The sequence below is a fragment of the Nematostella vectensis genome, chromosome 7 (assembly GCF_932526225.1).
Source record: "Nematostella vectensis chromosome 7, jaNemVect1.1, whole genome shotgun sequence".
In the NCBI taxonomy this organism is placed as follows: Eukaryota; Metazoa; Cnidaria; class Anthozoa; order Actiniaria; family Edwardsiidae; genus Nematostella; species Nematostella vectensis.
The window spans coordinates 3,285,487-3,309,331 of record NC_064040.1 but is presented as its reverse complement, the minus strand read 5'-3'; the positions used below and the strand labels follow the sequence as shown (position 1 = coordinate 3,309,331).

At 39.1% G+C, this 23,845-nt stretch overlaps 2 protein-coding genes across 5 annotated transcripts; both read right to left on the bottom strand.

Moving 5' to 3' along the window:
- Positions 1-105: 105 nt before the first annotated feature.
- On the bottom strand, positions 106-20,820 carry LOC116619604 (ribosome-binding protein 1). Of its 4 annotated transcripts, XM_048730406.1 has the most exons (29): positions 20,065-20,820; positions 18,849-18,967; positions 18,302-18,374; positions 17,845-17,890; positions 17,643-17,715; positions 17,182-17,304; positions 16,976-17,019; positions 16,734-16,902; positions 16,195-16,521; positions 15,950-16,033; positions 15,578-15,739; positions 15,161-15,256; positions 14,560-14,591; positions 14,031-14,148; positions 13,816-13,911; positions 11,770-11,814; positions 11,555-11,602; positions 11,343-11,408; positions 9,753-9,848; positions 9,567-9,659; positions 8,764-9,108; positions 8,212-8,382; positions 7,265-7,363; positions 5,944-5,988; positions 4,821-4,859; positions 4,636-4,680; positions 4,126-4,179; positions 3,678-3,744; positions 776-873 (listed from the first exon to the last, which is right to left on the bottom strand). In XM_048730406.1, the coding sequence occupies exons 1-28, from the start codon at positions 20,684-20,686 to the stop codon at positions 3,700-3,702; spliced, it is 3,375 nt and encodes a 1,124-aa protein (XP_048586363.1). In that variant the 5' UTR covers positions 20,687-20,820; the 3' UTR covers positions 776-873; positions 3,678-3,699. The 4 variants fall into 4 exon arrangements, with proteins under 4 accessions (XP_048586364.1, XP_048586363.1, XP_048586366.1 ...); XM_048730407.1 differs by lacking the exon at positions 3,678-3,744 and having other exon boundaries at positions 106-873; XM_048730409.1 differs by lacking the exon at positions 7,265-7,363.
- Positions 20,821-21,378: 558 nt separating this feature from the next.
- LOC5514896 (kelch-like protein 3) lies at positions 21,379-23,806 on the bottom strand. Its single transcript, XM_001635005.3, has one exon. The coding sequence runs from the start codon at positions 23,777-23,779 to the stop codon at positions 21,803-21,805; it is 1,977 nt and encodes a 658-aa protein (XP_001635055.3). The 5' UTR covers positions 23,780-23,806; the 3' UTR covers positions 21,379-21,802.
- Between the last annotated feature and the right edge of the window lie 39 nt (positions 23,807-23,845).

Sequence of the window (23,845 nt, the reverse complement as noted above, 5' to 3'; positions counted from 1 at the left end):
CACGCGCTAACGCTCGCCGTGTTTCACGCGCTAACGCTCGCTCAAGTGTAAAGCGCAATTTATATTTTATGGAAGAAACCAATGTAACAAAGCAACTGAGACTTGTTGTGTTTAGTGGGTTTTTTTTAACAACAGTGGGTCTTAACATTATTCGTATTCCCAACAAAGAAGCATGTGGCTTCTAGCACCACATCAATATAGAGGCAACGCATTTTTTTTTTGGTCCACGTAAATTTTTTACATTTCGTTAATGTGTCTTCATTTTAAAACTACCGGAACGAACATCAAGGCAGAAATATACAGTCAATTTTACCCTCAGTCGCTTTTACATTCCTGGGTATTGAAGTGAGATGATTATAAATTTTTGAAACGACAATAACTAATTTAAAAAAAAATAAATAATTAACACAACTAGACCTCTGGAATGTAAATCTATTTTCAGTTGTGGAAAAACATTTATTTCTTATTAAGCTTTGTAAATAACCGTAAATATGAACGGATAAATGGCAAAGAATATTATTGATATTGGTATTACTCCCAAGAGGATGTCGAAACTGCGACTGACGAAAGACCTGCCTAATGCAGGCACCTAAACTAATAAAAAGCCTATAGTATATACGTTCTGACCTACTCTACCCTTGCTAAGACGACCACCACTGACTGTATACTACTGCTCTTGAATAAGTGGTTCTGACTTTTTTTGGACAGGTACCCTGAAGAGCGGAATTCCATCCTGTCATTGTTGTATCATAATTAATTACTAATATTATTTTTATTATCTCTATAATATCTTTGTGACCGAGCTAAAATATTTCGTGAGACATTCCATTATAGCGCCGTGGTTTCCGACGAATTAGCTGCCTTGGCCGCTGCCTGTAAAAACATTCAAAAAGACCAGTTAGAGCTTGATACTAACACCAAGCCTGGTCCGTGGCGTTTTGCTCGGGATACTTGTGGTTAGCCGTGAGACAAGAGGGTCTGGGGAAGGCTAAGCTGACGTTGGAGAGGGCTTCGGGTGACGTCACTTCATCAACCAAGGGAACTCGGTATGCACAGTAACCCGCCAAGCCCGCCAAAGACTGGGCTGAGTAACCCCGTTTGTGGAAACAGAGCGTCAAATATAAGCGCAAGTAAGCGCGGGAATAAAGAAAGACCTAACTTGTGTGTGTGTGGCCTCTAACAGATAAATAAATGACGTCACTGCGTGTCATAAATGCCGTAAGATTCACGAAGACTGAGCAACGAGGACGGAACAGAACGCTGTGACATCTTCTATGCATCTTTTAGAACAGACACAAACACGAAACTACTTCCTTTATATGATAACTAAACATTGATTTTAATGTGACGTCAATCGTGCACCTTTCATCTCGACCAATCATCGTGCACCCTTCATCTCGACCAATCATCGTGCACCCTTCATCTCGACCAATCATCGTGCACCCTTCATCTCGACCAATCATCGCGCACCCTTCATCTCGACCAATCATCGCGCACCCTTCATCTCGACCAATCATCGCGCACCCTTCATGTCGACCAATCATCGCGCACCCTTCATCTCAACCAATCATCGCGCACCCTTCATCTCGACCAATCATCGTGCACCCTTCATCTCGACCAATCATCGTGCACCCTTTATCCCGACCAATCATCGTGCACCCTTTATCTCGACCAATCATCGTGCACCCTTTATCTCCACTTATCATCGTGCACCCTTTATCTCCACTAATCATCGTGCACCCTTCATCTCGACCAATCATCGTGCACCCTTTATCTCCACCAATCATCGTGCACCCTTTATCTCCACCAGTCATCGTGCACCCTTTATCTCGACCAATCATCGTGCACCCTTCATCTCCACCAATCATCGTGCACCCTTCATCTCGACCAATCATCGTGCACCCTTTATCCCGACCAAGCATCGTGCACCCTTTATCTCGACCAATCATCGTGCACCTTTTATCTCCACTTATCATCGTGCACCCTTTATCTCCACTAATCATCGTGCACCCTTCATCTCGACCAATCATCGTGCACCCTTCATCTCGACCAATCATCGTGCACCCTTCATCTCGACAAATCATCGCGCACCCTTCATCTCGACAAATCATCGCGCACCCTTCATCTCGACCAATCATCGTGCACCCTTCATCTCGACCAATCATCGCGCACCCTTCATCTCGACCAATCATCGCGCACCCTTCATCTCAACCAATCATCGCGCACCCTTCATCTCGACCAATCATCGCGCACCCTTCATCTCGACCAATCATCGTGCACCCTTCATCTCGACCAATCATCGTGCACCCTTTATCCCGACCAATCATCGTGCACCCTTTATCTCGACCAATCATCGTGCACCCTTTATCTCCACTTATCATCGTGCACCCTTTATCTCCACTAATCATCGTGCACCCTTCATCTCGACCAATCATCGTGCACCCTTTATCTCCACCAATCATCGTGCACCCTTTATCTCCACCAGTCATCGTGCACCCTTTATCTCGACCAATCATCGTGCACCCTTCATCTCCACCAATCATCGTGCACCCTTCATCTCGACCAATCATCGTGCACCCTTTATCCCGACCAATCATCGTGCACCCTTTATCTCGACCAATCATCGTGCACCCTTTATCTCCACTTATCATCGTGCACCCTTTATCTCCACTAATCATCGTGCACCCTTCATCTCGACCAATCATCGTGCACCCTTTATCTCCACCAATCATCGTGCACCCTTTATCTCCACCGGTCATCGTGCACCCTTTATCTCGACCAATCGTCGTGCACCCTTCATCTCCACCAATCATCGTTCAGAAGTATGGCTGCACCGGTGTACACCACCACGGGCACATCCATCACAAAACTTGGCGAGCGACACGTTCGAACATTTGACAACTGTACGAGAAACATCTTTGTGTCGTAGCTACAATATCTGCCGCGTGTTCCAATGTTTTTGGGTTAGCTACGCTTACGCTATAACCTTAATTTATCCATAGTTACTATGGTTTATTCCGGCTATAAACAACAGCAGCGAGTAAGTTCAATCGGTAAATAAAACCTAAGCATTTCCGCAGTGCGTATGTCCACAGTGAAATATTCTCACTGTTGTTGATATTTTGCTGTCTTTCGTATACGAGTATGTGTGAGATTCACAATACGACTGTAGTACAGTATATAGCCACCTACGCCTGAGGTCACATGTCGGTCACATGTCGGTCACATGTCGGTCACATGGCAGTCAAGCGTTTATCACAGGTATACCACACTTTTCAAGGCGATTCACTGTCAGGCCAATAGCGCATGCATTACTGGGGAAACGGGACAAAGCATTGTTGGCACGGCCTTCTTTTTTGTTTGCACGCCATGATGTAGTCTGATTAACAGACGCTCTAAATGGCACAAGCTTGTGGGGAAGGCGTGTGAAACACTATGTGCGGCTGCTAAGCAGACTAGCCATGAAGTTGCGAGGTGCTGGTAACCTATGGTCTCTTTCGTCTACTAAAAACTCGGGCTTAACTGCGTTTATCATTACAGTCTTAAATTCTTCCATTTACTAACGACTAGGAGAGCAGTCCGTTTATTTCAGCCCGGTTTCACTTTAATGGGCTAGCGACGCCAGGACATAATTGTTATTATCGCAGCCTTGCTGCGACAGTGTTTAGTTTACTTACGGCTAGGACAGCATTGCATTTGTTAATGTTTACTGGCGGCGGTTGGCTTGACTGGACTATTCGCGGTCTGGGGTAACAACACAAACACACAAAATACGCGGATGAGACACAACAACAACATACCATGCGAACGACACACAATGCTCGGATGGAACTATTTTACCAACTGTGCCATGCTAGCAAAGATGCAAGTACATTCTTGCCATATAATGTGCGATGCGTTTAAAGCCTTAGCATAATCAGGACGCCCAATCACTGACAAGGTAATAAGTTTATGGTTCTTTTAAGTCAAGCTCAAGCTCCTTCGTGTGGTCTTGTTTGTTGCAGAGGAAACAACTAGGCGGAATATGCACCTCTCAAAATCGCGAAATGTTTACGTCACGGAGATTTTACTACAGTAAAGTTTGTAGAGGTACAGACACGCCCCTGTTCTTTTACTGTTACTTACGTCAGCAATGGCGTCGGCGACATCTTTTTCGATCTGTTGCGACCTGGTCATCTCCTGTAGAAGAACACATAGCAAGGGTGTGAAATAGTAACAGGTTAATAGGTGGCGAAAGCTGATGAGTCGACTTGCATAACAAAGTCGTTTGGTTTATTCAAAGCACTATCTTGATTTAGGATGGATAGCATTTCACAGTGATTTTACACCGAGTATCATGCGATTTTATTTTTCAAAAATTGGCGAGGAAATCGCTCACCGGTATATACTTCATAGGAAACGATAAAAGGGCCTGGCACTCGGGCAATATTGATTCAAGCGGATTCGTTTCGCAATAATACATCTTTGTATAAACAACGAAAAGAAGTGCCCCCCTCCCCTCCCCCTTTTAATATTTAATGTTGCACGTCGGGGGCGACCTCGTTATACTTCTATTATTATTGATCATCAAGAATGTAATAAGCCCCCCCCCCCCCCCCCACACACACACACACGTATAGATTAACTGTAGCTCACCGTTTCAAGCGATACACTCAGCTTCTTGTTTTGCATCTTGAGTTCCTGGAAAGAAAAAAGGCGATCATTAGCAACTACTTGTTATTAGACAGAATTGTCAAGGGTCGATTAGGGATGACGAGTGGAGCTATTCCTATATGGATATTATTCCTATATGGATAGGCCGGCTTAGTTTTTTACTTTACCTCGATTTCGTGTTTAAATGCTTCAATTTGCTTTTGCGACTAGAAAAGAAGAAAGCATTCATTAGAATCCGTAGTAGGTAAGAAACCATATAATAATTTTTATCACTCCTCCAAGTCCATCATCATCATTCACTAAAATTATCTCCTCTTCATAATCCCCACATCGTACTCTTTATCATTGACATTATTTTCATCTCCATGCTCGTCATTCATACATTCTTACATCGCTATCATTCATCATCATCGACATAATAGCCCCATACTCATCATTCACTATCGTTATCATAATTGTCACCTTCATCACTATCATCAACACAGTTATCATCGTCATCGTCATCATCATTGACATCAAAATCCCCATACTCATTATTCACAATCATTATCATCATTGTCACCATCAACACAGTAATCATCATCATATCATATCGTCATCGTCATAACCATGGTCACTATCATCACCACTGTCATTATCAGCCGATTAACTACTCCCACCATAAGTATCACCACCAACATGCACACACACAAAACCTCCTTTGTCATAACTATCACCGGCATAATATCTTAAATAAGAACTACACACTGCACAAAACCTCCTTTGTCATAACCATCACCGGCATATCTTAAATAAGAACTACACACTGCACAAAACCTCCTTTGTCATAACCTTCACCAGCATATCTTAAATAAAAACTACACACTGCACAAAACCTCCGTTGTCACAACCTTCACCGGCATTTCTTAAATAAGAACTACACACTGCACAAAACCTCCTTTGTCATAACCTTCACCAGCATATCTTAAATAAGAACTACACACTGCACAAAACCTCCTTTGTCATAACCTTCACCAGCATATCTTAAATAAGAACTACACACTGCACAAAACCTCCTTTGTCATAACCTTCACCGGCATATCTTAAATAAGAACTACACACTGCACAAAACCTCCTTTGTCATAACCATCATCGGCATAATATCTTAAATAAGAACTACACACTGCACAAAACCTCCTTTGTCATAACCACCACCGGCATATCTTAATTAAGAACTACACACTGCACAAAACCTCCTTTGTCATAACCACCATGAGCATTTGTTAAGTAAGAACTACACAATGCACAAACCTCCTCTAATGCTCTCTCTTTGTCAGCTTTGCTCTCTTTGTCCTTCTGTGTAATGTCAACAAATCAAAATAGAGTGAGCACAGGAAGGTGGTAGACGACACTGAATTGACCATTGCAGAGAAACCAATGGAAGATACTCATACAAGAATGGAACAACTACTTTAAGTTTGGCCAGAGAATGAAGTATGTAGATAAATGCTGCTTTCAAACTAGCCCAGAAACTCAGTAATCATGTTTCTAAGATTATGTCTTAAAAAATACAACTCATTTTGAATGTTAAAGTTGAAGTGTTAAAAACACTGTTTTTTATTAGAATGCACAAGTAACCAAAGCTCTCTGTTTGTAAACGGTAAACTGAACATGAGAAATAAATAAATGTCGTATAGTCTTGTATGTTTACATTTTATCTGGCAATCCTATTATGGTTGAAATTGAGAATTTCCCCAAAAAAACCCAAAATACTAGCTTTTTCTTTTCAACATTGTTATTTTTTTTATATTTTCACAATGTTTACCACAATATCATAGAGGTAAATAGAGAGCTTGGGCTACATGTTGAGATGTTTGGTAGTACCATTGGGTCAGCATTAGAGTCTGTCAGGTAAAGGACAAAAAAGATACTGATCAACCACCAACATGGCACAAAGATACAATGTACAACAATGGTACTAGGTTACTGATAGTAATCCATACTACTATGACAATTACGAATGATATCAACACATAAATCAACAGAAAATCACAGCAAGGTTTAGTGTTTAATTTGTTATAGTGTTAGATATTGGTTTGATTAGTTCAGATCAGATAAACTAGGTTTCATTACGTTTAGAGGGCAAGCTCAGCTGCTTCTATAAGGACAACTCAAATTGTTTATGCAGAATTTAGTTTGGCTAAGGATGCTGTATAAAGTTGAGTTGCTACTTCATCCCTCTGCTTTGAACGGCTCCTACAGTATATAAATGTTTTACACACATCTAATATAAACTAAAATTTGTAGTGATGCATAAGTTATCATCATGAAGCTCATATTTGCAATTAAACAAAATTATGCTTCTTATTGGTCGAAATTTCTAAGCAATTTAAAGGGATTTTTCAAGGCTGATATTACGCAGGAGGAGTTAACTTTTAGTAAACAACTCTATACATTACCCTAAACAAGGTTAAAACAGAATCAAACTCTTCATCAAATTTCATCTCAAGCAGACATAAAACTAGTATTCAGTTTAGTTAGAAGTGTTCAATGCCAAATTTGGGCAGTTTGACCAAATAAGGGGAGGAGTAAATCATATGATACTTGACCGCTGAGCGCAAGTCGTACAAACCTTGGAACCGCCCAGCTTGCCAAGGCCCAGTGCCCCCTTGAGACCCTTCTTTTTCTTGTCGACTTTTTCTGGACTGTTGTGAATGCTGTCAAGGGACTCCTAGTGTGCGAGGGGTCGAGTTTAAGATGAGTTGATACTAAGGCATGTGCATTGTTTAGTGTTTAAAAAAGTATTCCCCTTATGTCTGAGCATAACTCTAGGCTGTTTATTACGCTGGCTAAAAGATTCATTACAATTGCTTTAATTTCCTTTGTGCCTTGAGATAGCAGTAGATAGAAGCATTTATGCATATTTATGGTCTTTCTATATTTTTGCATTATCTTAACCGTGTTTATTACACTATAATTTGCCTGTTTTAACATTATTGCAAGCAAGCAATTTAAAAATCAATTTAAAAAAGATATTACCTCAAATAAAACAATTAACAACACTATAAACAAGACACACACGTCCAACAACGATAATGAAGGCGTGATGAGTCCAGCCAGATTAAGATCATGTGCATGACGCATGCATATGAGTGGGTAACTGAATGACATCAATTATGTTCCATTCTCGAATCACATCCATGACGCATGTAAACAAGTGGAAACTAACATCAGTAACTGTTCATTCTCGAATCACATGCATGGTGGATCAAAACAAGTGAATAACTGACTGACATCAATAACTGACCACGCCAGGATCACATCGATGACATGTGCATACTGTATGAGTACTCTAACTGACTGACTGACACTGAGATTGCTGTTGGGACTTTTGATACTGGGATCACTCGCAGGGGACATGTAGAATGCAATAACTGACTGACCAGCTGACAGGAATGTCACTCATTCGATCATGTGCACACAGGCAACTGGCAGAGACTAACTAGCTGATTGACTGATCGACCTACAAATCAATTTGCTATCCCTAAGTTTGGCAGAAGTCCAGGCAAGGCCACATACCTGGGATTTGCCAATCTCATTGTTGGCCTTGATGAGTGACTCTTCCAGCGATGCAATCTTCTTCTTCAACTCTTCACTACCCTGCTGCATCCTAGTGAGTTCCTCCCGGAGAGACTTCACCTCACTCTCACGAGTCACAAGCTTACCCTCAACCTCACACAACTGTTGAACCTGATGATTGGGATGTGTGATAGTTAAACGCATGAATTGAATGGATGGTAGCGAAAATCAATTAATCCACCTACGTGCCATATGTTTTAACTGGCATTCTTCAAGAGATCCTGGTCATCCTTGTTCTTATTTACTCTATATTCCAATACAAAAAGCACCAACACCAGCCAGCATTTCTGGCATTGCTTTGCCCAGCTGACCACAGGAATAAGTTGGCAAACTACTCTACAGCCCCTCTCAACAAAATATCACTATGGTAGCTCCTAGTTCTGGAATGAAATATCTTAGTCATATAACAATTTATTCCAGTCCTTATTAGTGTATAATATTGCATTGTTTTGCACTGAATATGCGTGATGTATGCTGTGAATATTATCCTACCGTTGAGGCCATATCCTTCTCTTTTGTGGCTAATTCCTCCCGTATGCTTGACAAGTTTTTCTCAAGCCCTTCTAGTCTTGTTACTGCGGCAGAAGATTTCTTTTCATTCTCTCGAGATTCTAAGAGTTCTTTTTCTAATTGTTCTAGCTTCTCAGATGCATTGCTATTGGCGGGTGCCTTAGAGAGGGTCTCCTCAAGAGATGAGACCTTTCTAAGCGCTTTGCTTTCTGATAACTTCGCCTCTGCTAATTCTTTTTGTAGTGAATTTGTTTTCTCTCGATGTGTATCAGCAGCAGATTTGGCCTGCGCAAGATCGCTTTCTAAATCTGAGAATCTTGAATTTGCCTACAAAGAAACACACATATTAAGGCTAAGACTGAAATGGTAGCAGCCTTAAGATGTATGGCAGTAGAGAGATGGAAATGGTGTACATTCAAGTTTCAGCATGCACTAAAACAATCCCCCAACTAAATGTACCACCTGTGCCATTCTTGTCTCTCTGTCTTTTTAACATCTCTAATTTTGTTGCTGCCACTGATTTTGTTGTTGTAGATGTTGGTGTTGTATACAGTATTTTGCTTTTGTAGATGTTGTTGGTGTTGTATACAGTATGTTGCTGTTGTAGATGTTGTTGGTGTTGTATATGGTGTTGGTGCTTCAGATATCGTAGAAACTGTTCCTGTTGTATTGTATAAGTTTTCGTATAAGTTGTTGCTGTTGATGATGTAGATGTTGTTGTTGCTGTCATTGTTGCCATTGTTGTTGTTTTAGCAGTTGTTGTTTCGTAGATGCAATAAACTTACTAATTGTAGTTCTTTTTCTGCTGCCTGGTATTTTTGTTCCCATGTAGTAATTTCTTTTTCTATGTGTGCTTCTAGCTTTCGTAACATTGCCTCCTGAAAAGCCAAGAAAAAAAGATTAAATTACAGTTTAATATTTTAGCCAGCTGAATTCCATAGCCAAAAACAGCCAGCACTTTAGTCACTTACAGTCTCTTCAAGACCATTTTTATAGTGAGCACATTTTTCTCGTGTTTGCTCCAACTCTCGCTTCGCCTCTTCCAATTGATGTGAAGCCTCATCATCCTGTGAAGGAATGTCACCAGTTTGAAGAATTGCCTTAGGATTTTGTAATGTAGTTAGGCCATTATTTACAGAGGAAGATGAGCGAATAATTACTCATACATCTCAGAGGTCTGAGCATTTTGTCAAACAACTTATTTTGCAAAATAAAAAGCTTCCAGTTGTTAACTGTGAAGTGTACAAAACAAGTGAATGTAGAGTCAACTCTCACTGTACCACTGATCATCACTGATTTAGAGGAGGCCAAAATAATAAGTCTGTGATAACGGGAGTCGCTTTTAGCAGGGCTTCTGGAATTACGCGCTTGTGAGGAAGCGCGTATTTTGGCTTTTTCCGCGTAATCCGCGTAGTCCACAAATTTCCGCATAATTTTGCTAAATTCTGAAAGACAAAACATTTAAGTGCACAGCTAATGTTTTCTTTTAGGGTTCTTACCTCTATTTCTCATAAAAAAGAGATATATTTTTTCGTAAGAGTGCGATATTTCGAACTGAATTTCAAAAACAATAAAAACTACTAGGCGTTCTTTGCTAAATCGCGAAGGCCTAGGACTAATAATAAAATACCTTTCTTAATTGGCTGGTGGCTAGGAGCCAATGAAAACTTGCCTAAGATATTTTCACACAAAAAATTAACATTTTCTAGTTATTTCGTGCTTTCCTTCGGTACAAAATGTAGTTTGGGCGTTACAGTTGATATTCCGTGTAATTTAGCGCGTAATTCAGTAAAAAAACCTGCAAAGTTTTGATTTTTAAAGAAAAATGTATTGCAAAATCCCGCGTAATTTAGCGCGTAATGATTGATTTTCCACATAATTCAGCAATTCCAGAAGCCCTGTTTTAGTCTTTTGGATCATTATGGTTAGTTTTGCTGGGCATTCTGTCCGTATACAGTGGAACCTGGATTTTACGATACTGGATTCCACGATAACCTCGATTTTAGGATGGCGTGTCTTTCTCCCGGCTGATAAACAGTGAAATGTATAAGAAATTACCTTGATCTAACGATATTGGATACAACAATATTCTCGATTTTACGATATTACCAAATTTGTTTTCCCAAGTGTAATTTTGACCTCGATACAATAATATTACTGATTCTGACATCAACAAAGGAAGAAAAACAAGACACCACACACGTACATTACAGTTAATCGATTTTTTGACTTGATATATCTTGTTAAGACAGGTTACAGTCTTACAGAGAGTAACTGAACAGTCTTACTCAAGAGCACAGTTTTATTACTTTGTAAAGGTTGATTATTAACCCGACCTCGCTACAACAATATTTTCAATGGATTTTTCTTTATATTGCAAAATCGAGAACCTCTCTACAACGATATTTCGATGTTACGATACATTTTCTTTCTCCCAAGGCATATTGTAAACTCCAGGTTCCACTGTAACAAATTCATATGTACAGTAAGGGGGGGAGGGGTCTACAAGGTAAAACTTAAAATATTATGATTGCTGGTTCAAATTGAATTCCCCTCTGTACCTGATTGGATGAAGGGCTTAAATTAGACACACTATTTTTGTACTCTGCCAACCAGGCATCAAATGCCTGCAATAGAATAAACAAGGATTAATTAATTCGATGTGTTGAGTCATCTGTCCCTGGTGTTAAGTATCAAGTGAACAGTAAATAACAAAGGTGTAAATCACTACACAGGGATCAGCTAAGAACTGATTTTGGGGAACTAAACTCACCAGAGAAGAATCAACAGCCACCTCAGGGTACAATGAGGCCAGGAAATTCTGTTAAATGAAACAAAAATTATATAGCTAAAAACTCACAAAAACTGACTTAACATTTGGACAAACACCCCCTTAAAGCCAGGGCGACTGATAATTCAAGGGTCTAAAAGATCCCCAGCACTGTAAAGTCCTGGCTACGACCAGAGTGGTAATCTCCATCTACACACCTTCATTGAAGTTCGTTCCTCATCAATACATCTGCTTTGCTCCTCCTGTATACAGAAACAGTTGTTTAAATACATAATAATTATAAACAAAAGTTCATCATTTCATCCACAGAAACCTGGGTTTTTTCTGTCAAACCTTTTAAGTAACGAAAGAGAACGATGGCGAATTTTAAACCTGAGTCTTATCTAAGGTTTAGAAATTAAAAACAATGGATAATATGTATATTATGAATAATATGTAGCCTGTCACTCGTATCTAGTTAAATTCTGTATCTGTCACTATCCTAGTTAAATTCTGTATCTACCACCAGTAGGACCTGTCTCATACGTAGGGATACTGACACTTTTTGTGATTCCTACAGTACCGCTCTCGAACATAGGGACACTGTTCGCGAAACTTTCGCGAACAACGTTCGCGCAATTTGCGAACATATAGACTGTTTGCGAACACGCTGTTCGCGAACAGATGCAAAATAAACGGTTTGACGAACGGTAACGTGTGATCCAGGGCTTAATAACAGCTGGAACAGCGAGAAGCCATTTATTTGACAAAGACTTGTATTAGACAGAGAATTAGTTTGGGGAATGAATGCCTAGCAGTTTTCACACATTCGAAAATCTTCGAAGGATATCAAGCGATCGGCATTCCTTCTCCCGTGTTTATTACAAGTATTTGTCAAATAGAATTTTAAAATTCTTTGCTAGCAGTTTTCACACATTCGAAAATCTTCGAAGGATATCAAGCAATCGGTATTCCTTCTCCCGTGTTTATTACAAGTATTTGTCAAATAGAATTTCAAAATTCTCTGCTAGCAGTTTTCACACATTCGAAAATCTTCGAAGGATATCAAGCAATCGGTATTCCTTCTCCCGTGTTTATTACAAGTATTTGTCAAATAGAATTTCAAAATTCTTCGCTAGCAGTTTTCACACATTCGAAAATCTTCGAAGGATATCAAGCGATCAGCATTCCTTCTCCCGTGTTTATTATAAGTATTTGTCAAATAGAATTTCAAAATTCTTTGCTAGCAGTTTTCACACATCCGAAAATCTTCGAAGGATATCAAGCGATCGGCATTCCTTCTCCCGTGTTTATTACAAGTATTTGTCAAATAGAATTTCAAAATTCTTCGCTAGCAGTTTTCACACATTCGAAAATCTTCGAAGGATATCAAGCGATCGGCATTCCTTCTCCCGTGTTTATTACAAGTATTTGTCAATTATAGAATTTCAAAATTCTTCGCTAGCAATTTTCACACATTCGAAAATCTTCGAAGGATATCAAGCGATCGGCATTCCTTCCCCAAATTAATTATCCCGTGTGTAATACAAGTATTTGTTAAATAAATGGCTTCCCGCTGTTCAAAAGTATTCGCTAGCAGTTGTCACATTCGACAATCTTCGAAGAATATTAAGCGATCGACATTCCTTCCCTCTTCGAGGCAAGCTTTTCAGAATAAACTAACTTTTTTGCCTGTGTCTGCCCTCGTAAATGCACGATCGAATCCTTTGCATGCTTTGGCTTTCATCCGCCATCTTTATCGTCTTTGTTTCTCAAACTTGAAAGTGTCTTGTCTTGATCGTCTACAAATAATTGAACTGAAGGCATATCAGACTATAACTGAATTTGTTGTTTCTGATTTTAACGATAACCATAGCTCTCAGCTGACTTTTACACGAACAATTTATTTGAATCGCTTGCAGAACTCCTGTATGTATTTTAAGTGAGTATCAGTACTGTAAGTCTTCGGTTACACGGTACGAGTTCCCGTTTGTCAATCGGTTTGTCCCGGTCTGATCGCGAACACTGTGTTCGCGAACATCAGCTGTTCGCGAACGTTGTTCGCAAATTTTGCGAACGGTGTTCGCGAAATTCGCGAACAATTTCGCGAACATATGTCCACATGTTCGAGAGCGGTACTGTATGTAAGGTTTACCCACTCAGTCTTTGAGGTCACTGCTCAGGTCCAATAGTTATGGACACTGTTGTTATTCTTATAATACATAAAAGTAATCCAAACAGGTTTGTGCAGACAAACTGGTCACCTTGACAGATTGAACTGCGTTCTTGACTTTTTCACCGACAGACCTCTCTGCCGCTGAGACTGCATCCATAGCCTTCCAGTTCTTCTCACGGAGGTCCTTAAAAATATATATTAGGTGATCAGTAGAAAACTTAGTAAGCAAATTAGACATGTTAATAAGAAGTCTGATGTTGTACAAATAAAGAAAGATTAAAAGACATCTAAGTAAACACTTACATTATTTTTTTGTTTCTGTTGCTCTACAATTCCTTCTAGTTTCTTTAGCTCAGACTTTTGATTGTCCAAGTCATCTTGTAGCTTAGAGATGAGGTCATCTTTTTCCTTTATATCACAGCTTAAGAAATGTTATGCACTGTTAGTTTAAAACCTCATCTTGTTACAGCTTTCATATCAACCAATAGGTTTACAGGCCTGCAACCTGTCAAAACACCAAATATGGAATGTCTGGAATGGGACATTTTTGGTGGCAGAAGAGCTTCATCCTCTTCATCAAGTCTTAATAATGCCTATTCTAGCCATGGTTCGAACATAATTATTTCATGGTCTGAACAACATCATATTTTTGTTGCATTTGTTCCTACTGTAAGATAAGAGCCTTCGCAGAACCCATGAACTAAAGAGTAGAATATTAAATCTGCGGATTATTGTACGGCACATGTTCTCTATTGTGGGCTTAAAAAGCTAACAAATCAGACGACAAGAGGGCACAACATTGGCCTCAGTTTGGATGGTGTCATTTGCATACCTGTTTGCTAATGCCTCCTTTGCAGCATCAGCCTGAAAAGAAAAGAAACCTCAATCATGAAAGAACAAAATAGTAGGGAGCAACTACACATCTAAGGGATAATTCAAGCACAGAGGTTAGATTTTTATGTGTGCTGGAAGAATAAAAGAGTTCTCTTGCAGAGTTCTCTTGTACTAGTGTAGACTGAAAATGAATGTCCTCCATCATTGTCACTCCAAAGTCATACTGTTAGTCCCTAACTTTAGAGCAGAACTGTCACACACTGTAATGAAATTTACTATTACTTTAAGAACTCAATTAAAGAGCCAAATAAGGAAAAACGCAATACAACAGACAAACAAACAACTACATAAGCATATTTATCAAATACTTTACACTTCAACATGCAAGCAAAAAGAGCTTTAGCAACATATCTTTAAAGTACACAGTTTGGCTGTTAGTGTAATGTGAATAAAGCACAGTAGGAAAGGCCAACAGGGTGCAGAAGCCAATAGTGATGGAAAAAGCATTAGAGCACGCTTTCATTCAAAAACAAAGAATAGCATCACAAGAAAAAAAAAAGGAAAACAAAGACCAAAGGGCTGAAAATAACCCAAAATACCTTGGCTGCCAGAACAGCTTTGGTAATTAATGATTGAGTATTTTGTTCAGCAGTAGAAAGGGCCTCCATTGCTTTCCAGTTCTTCATGCGAAGATCCTGAGTTTCAAAAACACACTACAGTATGAACACACTATCGGCATCAGAGAAAGGATTTTTGTAGATTCGCAATGCTCCTTAGCTTTTTAGAAAAAAGAGACAAATAAGTAGAAGAGTAGTTAAAATTAATAAAATGTTTTTTTTTTTGTCACAGTAGCTAGGACAATCAAAAGATAAAGGCACTGAAAAGCTTCTACACAAGAAATAGTTAGGAACAAGAAGGAAAAGTATGGAGGAAAACAGGAGTCTAGAGTGCTAATTCAGATAGAGAATGATTAGCCATTAGCATTATGTAACACATTCCTGCAACAACCTACGTACATTGTTCTTTTTCTTTTCCTGGTCAACCAGATTTTTCATGTTAATGATTTCTTGGTCTCTCTTGCTCAACTCTTCATTCAGCTTGTTTATAGCAGTCTCCTTTTCTTGGAGCAATTCATTATGAATTTGTAACGAGACAGCAGGACTTTTAACTTGACCATTCTGTAAGAAAAAAAAAACAGAGTGATTCATTCAGATACTGTATGTTGCTTCTAATTTGGGGCAAAAAAAGCTCTTACCCACTAAACAATGCTTGTGCACAGAAAATGCATCAATTTTCAGGTTTTAGCATTATTCAGCAAATAGTTAATGCTGAGATAAACATCTTTTATTCAAGGTTATAAAGATAACCAAATAGCCAGCCTTCCTCACCTCGCTAGCTTCAACATGGTTGTTGACAGGGGAATGATTCTGTGTAGGGTCCTCTTGAGCAAGTTTCAGTTTCAGTTCCAATTCCTGAATAAAAATAATAACACTCATAAGGAAAATAAATTTTCAAAAAAGGGTAACATTTATCAATTACATTTGACTTAGACATTTACTTAATGATGACACTGTTAATTTTATATTAAGAAAATACAACTACCATAAAGATATGAGCAGAAATACAAAGATACCTTAATTTGATTATCCTTTTCAACCTGTTTTTCCTGAGATTTCTGGAGCTGGGTCTCCATTGATGTAAACATGTTCTGTAGCTCAGACACCCTGTTTGTTGCTTCCGTCAATTTGGCAGTTATGGTCTTCATGGAGTCACTGTTAACAGATTTGCTATCCACAGCCTCAGCAAGCTGTTGCTCCAGCTTTTTGCAGTTGGCTTCCTTCTCTTTAAGCGACTCACGAGCAGAACTGAGGTCTCCAATTAGTGTGGCATTCTTGGATTCTGCTTTCTTGAGTTCTTCATTGACTTCAGAAAGTCGCTTGTTAAGGGCCATCTCTGCATCCTGTGGAAAAAGAAAGTGAAGATAAGGATCAGTAATATAGAGATCCCTTTTTACATCCAAAAGTGGATAAACACTTCATATCTATGAGAAAACAAACTAAAGGACAAATTGATGGAAAAGATGCACAAAATGCTGGTATTTATAGATGAAAAAGTGTGATTAAAGCAATATATACATAATAGTATTGTACATGTTGTGTAGCTTCATTCTACCTTGTTTGCCGACATGCCACTAACATCTGCTAGCTGTTGTTCCAGCATCTGTCGCCGCCCTTCAACCTGCTTCAGTTGCTCTACACGTGCAGCCAGATCTGTTTTCAACTGGCGGTGGCTCTGCTGTAGCTTGGTCAGTTCCAGTGTCAATGACTCTTTGTCCGCATTGCTTTAAGGCCGATCAAGGTCAACAATATTAGAGGTCAGCATAAATAAATGAATTAAAAACGAAAGAAACTCACAGTTGTTGGGCCCTCATGGAGGCGTTCTTAAGCTGAGCATTCTCCTGTGAAACAAGATGGAAAATGGGTTGAATAATGTTGATTGACACAAATCTCTTGTTAAACATTCTCTCTCGCTTCTCTTTCCACCTTTAGATTTTAGAAACTTTTTACTATGTTCAATAACAAATCTTAGTGAAATAAATGAAAGTACAGCACCCACTCACCATGGTGACAGAACTGACTAAATCCTGGAATTGCCTCAGTTGGGTCTGCATCGCCTGGACTTCTCCAGTGTGGCTTTCATGACTGGCCTTTATCCTAGCTTGCATGGCTTGTAGCTCCTTAGCCTAAAAAATTGTCGCATTAGCGCCTAGGATGGGTGCTAATTTGAGAGGGGACCCTAATTTGCAGGGGGAAGCTCAAACTGGTTTTAAACTTGACAATATCTTTATAACACAAGTTCTGTTGCAAGTCTAACGATAAACAGGTTGGAACAGATGTTGGGTTTTAATCTGACAGTTGCTAATCAGTATTTTTAGTATCATCATCCAAGGAGCCGTATCTAAAATTCTGAGGAAAAGGAGTGCTGCTCCAAATAAAACCCTAATGCTTTAAAAATTATTCAATGGATCAGTCCCATGAGTGTGCAAATGGATGGCTCTGAAGTTTCTGTTTCTAAACCTACCTGTGAAGCAATCTTGTTACTTGCATTTGTCTGTTGATTCTTCTGCTTTAGTCTCTCTTGTTGAATTTCCTCTCTAAAGATGAAATCATTGTTTAAATTGTCTACTTTCCTTTTTCATCTCTACCTCATTACTATATTTAAACCTAGAAGTCATGGCATATACACTGTAGGGTGATTCTCTTTTATATTAAACGGTATTTACCTTAATTCTCTGAGCTTGTTAGTAGCATTCTGTGCCTGTTTCTTCTCTGGAACATAAAAAGAATCACAAAAGTAGATGCATTGATATTTCTTTCAAGTTATGTGCTGTAAAGGTCACTGCAGTGATTACTGTAAAAAGTAAAAAGAGCTCTTAAGAAGGGAATCAGAGAAGCAAGATGGAACCTGTAAACAACACAAAAGAGAGTAAAAACACCATGTTTGATCAGTTTTGCATTATCTGCAGTGCTACAGTACAAAAAACCATTGTTTGGAAAGCTGATACATTTTTGTTTTTATGGTAAGTTAGTATGTTCATTTCTGAGGTGATAAAAATGGGCCAGCAGTTCTTATAAAAAAATGTCTGCTGTTAGTAGAAGCTCTACCTAACCTCAATCTGCAGCCCATTCAAACAATACAACTGGAAAAATCAGATGTAAGTAGGCAGACTGACCACTAACCCTCCATAAGTTGGGCCTCCTTCTCTTGAAGTTGCTTGCGAAGAAGGTCAGTTGCATCTCCCTTGGTGGTTGACTATCAAAGCAAGAAGGATACATTGAATGTTTGGCTCAACAGTACAAAGAACTGACTTATTGAACATGATAATAAAAGTAAAATTCCATTTCTATTGCACCACAATCAACTTCACTCTAGGTTTGACAACAATAAGGGACCACGTGCTAACAACAGGTTTGCCCTGGGCTAACGGCAAGTCTAAGATAGCTAGGGATTGGCGAAAAATGGTCCAGCCAAAGTTCATCTTATTTGAATTTTCTTAGCTCCAATAGTTAAAAAAAACTGTAGAGTTATAATACTCAAGTCTTTTTATTAGTTATTAGGTTACTTTTTTCTGGACAACACTGGCAGATTATCATAGAAATGGATGCATCTTTGTCAAAGAGGTGGAATGTATGTTTGTCAAAGAGGTGGAATGTATGTTTGTCAAAGAGGTGGTATGTATGTGTGTCAAAGAGGTGGTACGTAGCCCTAATAACATCAGACCCCAACCTGCCAATGGGTGGAATCACCCTGCTTGTTCAGCATCACATCAATCAACTCCTGCTGCTCCGAGGCACTGAGGTTCGCAGACTTGATTGACTCACGCAGACGGTGGACACTCAATTCTCCTGAAAAAGTGATTGAGAGCAAAGTCACACAGGAGAACTCTGTAAGCAGGAAAATGACAGAAATTTTTTGACAAGATTCACAAAATTTTACAAATTTATCAAAGGAAGAAAAATCCTGGTGTCAACTGGAAATATAAATTAAATGAGAAAACTGCTGTAAGACCTGGAGATTGAGCACAAACCATTTGAAATAGAGTATATATTGAATATTCCTAGGAGCCATGGAAACAAACACATGGAGCTAAACCTACTTAGGTCAAATGTATGTCAAATGGTTATCAAATCATTAGTCAGATGGGTGTATAATGGGTGTCATAATGTGGCATATTGATAATCAGAGCCATCAACAGCAATTAATTGCCTGACTTTACTTCAGCAACGAGTCGGGATCTAGAACAATCTTAGTACCTGTGAAGTACAATTTCTGAACAATGGCAATATGGCCACAACAATAGTGGATTAAAACATTGGGTTTACCTCAGAGTCATTCATACACAAAAGATTTTAACTTGTTATTGTGCAAGTCAATTAATCGGGAAGTATATCGAATTACGGCATTGTATGCATATTGTCTGTGTAGCCCGTAAAACCGTGTCAAAGCTCCTGAACAAAGCATTCGCTTTTAAACACTTTGCATGCATAATTTATTCTAAATGTGACCTTTAAATCGGCTAAAGCCCCTATTATATGTGGAAATTGCTTGCCTGAGATAATATTTGTGACAATTTAACACGATCAAATCTCCAAATAGACAAGTGAGATGGAGTTTTCCAATAGCCGAAAGGCGATTCAGTAATATACTCTATGGATAATGCCACGTTTACACAAACAGTACTATGTATTTGTGTGTTTGTTGATGCCACTCTAGAAGCATTGCAAATGAGGAGTAGCCGACTTCCGTTTGTTAATAATACTTAGCCATATTCTTTACGGACCAACTAAAATGGCTAATAATTCACTGAAAAACTATGTTATCATCTTGCAGCTAAATTAAGCTTTATGTCTGGGAAACACAGAGATCCATAACAAATCAAAACACACTCCCCCACACATCGCGAATCCCGTGGGAAACGTGTGGAAACTATTTTCGTACGAACCTGAAGCAGTAGGTTTTTCCTTGGGGTTTTTTTGCTTTTTGCTCTTCTTCGTAGCTGGAGGTTCAGAGCTGACTTGTGCTTCGGTAACGGGAGTAATTTCTTGTACGATTACAGGCTCCGGTACAATTGTGATAGGAATAGCGTTAGTTTCTTCTTTTTCCGACGTTATCGCCTCTTCAACATTTTCAGAGTCATCTTCAAAATGAGCTCTCCTTTCGGCTGGAGTTGGAGGTTCTTGTTTGACGACTTGTTTTTTTCCTTTCTTCTTTTGCTCCTTCAAAATTGACTTGGGCTTCTCTCCGCCTGTGTCGGATTTCTTCCCAGAATTTCCTTCGCCGGCGTTATCTTTAAATTCTTTGGCATTTTCCTGGTCTAAAGCTTCAGCGGACTCACTACTGTACGAATCGTGGTCTAAATGCTTCTTTTTGGATTTGACAAACTTCTTTTTCGTTTTCGTGGTTTTGGAAGATGATCGGCTTGAGACAGTGGCTTCAAGTCCGGCCCTTTGCAAGGCGACGTGGTCATCGAAATCATCGTCACGGGACGAGAATAAAGCAATAAGAACCAAAGAAATTGCCACTATGCCAACCACGGCGGCACCCGCCAACATTACTGGCTCCATTTCTCTCTCAGGAAACAGAAAAACTGCAAAACCCAGTAAACTATTAAAGAAGAAATCCGGCCAGTTTTTAGTTGTAGCCAAAATTTTCCTCTAGACACTGGCAAGATCAAATATTCCAAAAGATCTGCGCATACGCAGCTCTATGATTGGCACGTGCTTGAGACAATTGACCAATCGCGTGTCAGCACGACATGGCGCCAACTACATACCGGAAGTGGAGTAGGATTTCGCCCGAGATTGAATGAACAACTGATCAAATACTATTTGGAAGGTGATAGTCTCACACTTATGCAACTAGGCAACAGGAGAGAGGTTCTTGAATCTCGTATTTGAAAAATTTCATCAAAAGCTTAATTCTGTAAATTATTAGCTGAAAAAGTGTGATGTAGACTATCTTTAAAAGTACATATAAAGAATTGTTTTAATAGAATAAACAATGTATTTAGATTTCGTGATGAATACTTATTTTTGTTTGGGTTTGTAGAAAAAATATTCTATTTCACTTTTTATGGACCTCCTAGGACAAATAAAGCACTTGAGAATACAGAGGAAAATAAAGAAAGAGAATAAAGAGAGAAAATAAAAAGAGAAAATATCTCAAAGGCACTTGCAATAAATAGGAAGATATGAAGTACCTGTTGCTATAAGTTACTAATGAGTTCTTTAGATAAAAAGAACAAAAAATACCACACTTTGTTCAATCATTTAGAAAACCACTCAGGTAATACTGTCTAAGTTATTATGACAAAGACTGACAAGGCACATCATATTACAACATGATTCAAACAAAAAGACATCCTTGATTGTATAATAATTTTTCTTTAGTTCCTGGAACAAATTACTGAAAACATACAAAATATGTTTATCCTATAATATATCCAAAAGACAACATATTCTTCATTCTCTAAAACACAATTTGAATTCAAGAAATGTATTTTTTCAGTGGTTGTTTTGATACTGTTTTTGTCTTAAAGTAAGAAGACAAATAATTTACCTAGTTTCCACACAATATTGTAGCTTCCTATTTGTTCAAATTGATTTATAGGTATACTGTGCAAGGCACATAAACTGTTAAACAGTTACTAATGACAACCCTTTCTTGTCCTGACAAAGCTACTACAGGAAGAAATACTCTTCTTCACTGTTAGTTTCTTGTTCATCACCACTTAAAATTAATCCAAGATCACCAGCATTCACACTGACAAAGCTGTTATCCTCATAATATAAGTCTTGCTTGATAGGCCAGTCTCGACTCTCAGAGTCAGCATGAGGCAAATGCTGCAGATAAAACTTCTTGACTTGCAAGCAACAAAGTCTGTAACCAGTAATGTTGCCATACACATCAAAGTTCTGGACTTTCTCCCAGACGTCAGAGTGTGGGTTGTACCAAGCGGCAGAGCAGCAGCTATCCTGGGCACCCACTACGGCAATGATCTCGCCATTAAGTGTCACAGTAGACTGATTTGTTGGCAGATTGTCGGGAAGGGAAGCGATGTCAAGCCATTTGTTTTTGTCTAGATCAAACATCTCACAAGATGAGATCCGCTCAAACACATTGGCATAACCCCCCAGAACATAAAGCTTGTTGCGAAGGAAGCTTACATTTGCAAAAATTCTCCTGGTTTTCATAGGAGGGAGGAAACTCCAGCTATTGATTACTGGGTCTAAATATTCCACTGTGTTGGTACCTACTACTTGATCAACACTACCGCCAACAGCAAAGATTCGAGAGTCAGATGCCACAGCTGCAAGCTGAGAGCGTGGAACATTAAGAGATGCTACTGAAATCCAGTTTGCTGACAGCAAATCATAACATTCAACAGTTCCAGTAGGGCCACTCATCCAACCGCCAAGAACATATATCTTTTTGTCATGTGTAGTGACTGCTGTATCACGTCGAACTTCTCTGAAAGATGCCATCTTTCTCCAGCCCACGCGTCTTTCAGTACTGTTCTTCATCACTTGGAAAGAAAATATTCTCATACTATTAACAGGGTCATAATTAATATTCTTCTGACTCTCACCACCAAGTATATACACATCTGTATCCATTGATACTAGGCATGGAAAAGCTTGAACTTGAGGCAAGTCGGGAAGAACATATGTTTCTTTATCCTCTACATCATAACAGAATACTTTACGACATTCCCCTATCCCCACACCAACTAATGTATTATGAAGCACTGTAGATGGCCGGGGGATTTGAGTTGATTTGTCCGCTGTAGCTTCCTCTTGTTCAGATAAAGCTCTTGCTATGTTTTTTTTTACCATACTTTTGGCTGAAGGGTTTTCTGTAAGCTTGGGCCTATTGGTAATGAGTTCATTAACAGCTGCACCAGAAATCACATGTAGCCTGACTTCTTTCAGTAATTTTGAAAGGTGTTGAACACGTTCTGATAAATCATGCTCTAGCCATCTTAGCACAGCACTTAAGGCTTGTATTTCATCCTCAATGTGTATGTCATCACCACTTATTACATTACAAATCTCTTCACAAGGAAGATAAATAAATTCGTTACTCCAAAGAGAAAGGTATACAAAATTGCCCTTGATAAAACCATCTGCATTACTTAAAAGGTCTTTTTCATTGTATTTAGACGCAATCATCCTTATGCTAAAACAGTTATCTACAGAAAGAATAGAGGAAAGCAGTTCTATAATAGCATCCGTCAGGGCCGGCAACAGAAGAAAGCTAGCAGCGTCGAGAAGATCAAGAAGTTCATCTTCTTCGAGTACAATCTCTTGAGTGTAAAAGAATTCTAATATACTCTCCATTGCTTTAGCTTTGATGGACTGTAGCTGGAGGGTTTGTTGCATTGATTCTTTCATACCGCTGTTAAACATCGTATAGAAGAACGGGCTGTTAGCTGCAAGAACACAGCGATGAACAGGATAATGTCTGCCTTCAACCTGCAAAATTACATCGCAAAATCCACTACCACCTTCCTTACGAAAGCGGTTTAACGTCCTCATAGCGCAGCCTGAGCTCTTGTAGCGCCTTGCACCAATGTATATGAGCTTTTTCTTGTCTAGTGAAACGTCGAAATCGTCGTCGTCATGTTTTGGACTTGAAGTGCCATGATGGTCCGCCATCTTGGAAAATGCTTGATATAAAGACTATTGTGATTGGCTATAAAGACTATTGTGATTGGCTACTAA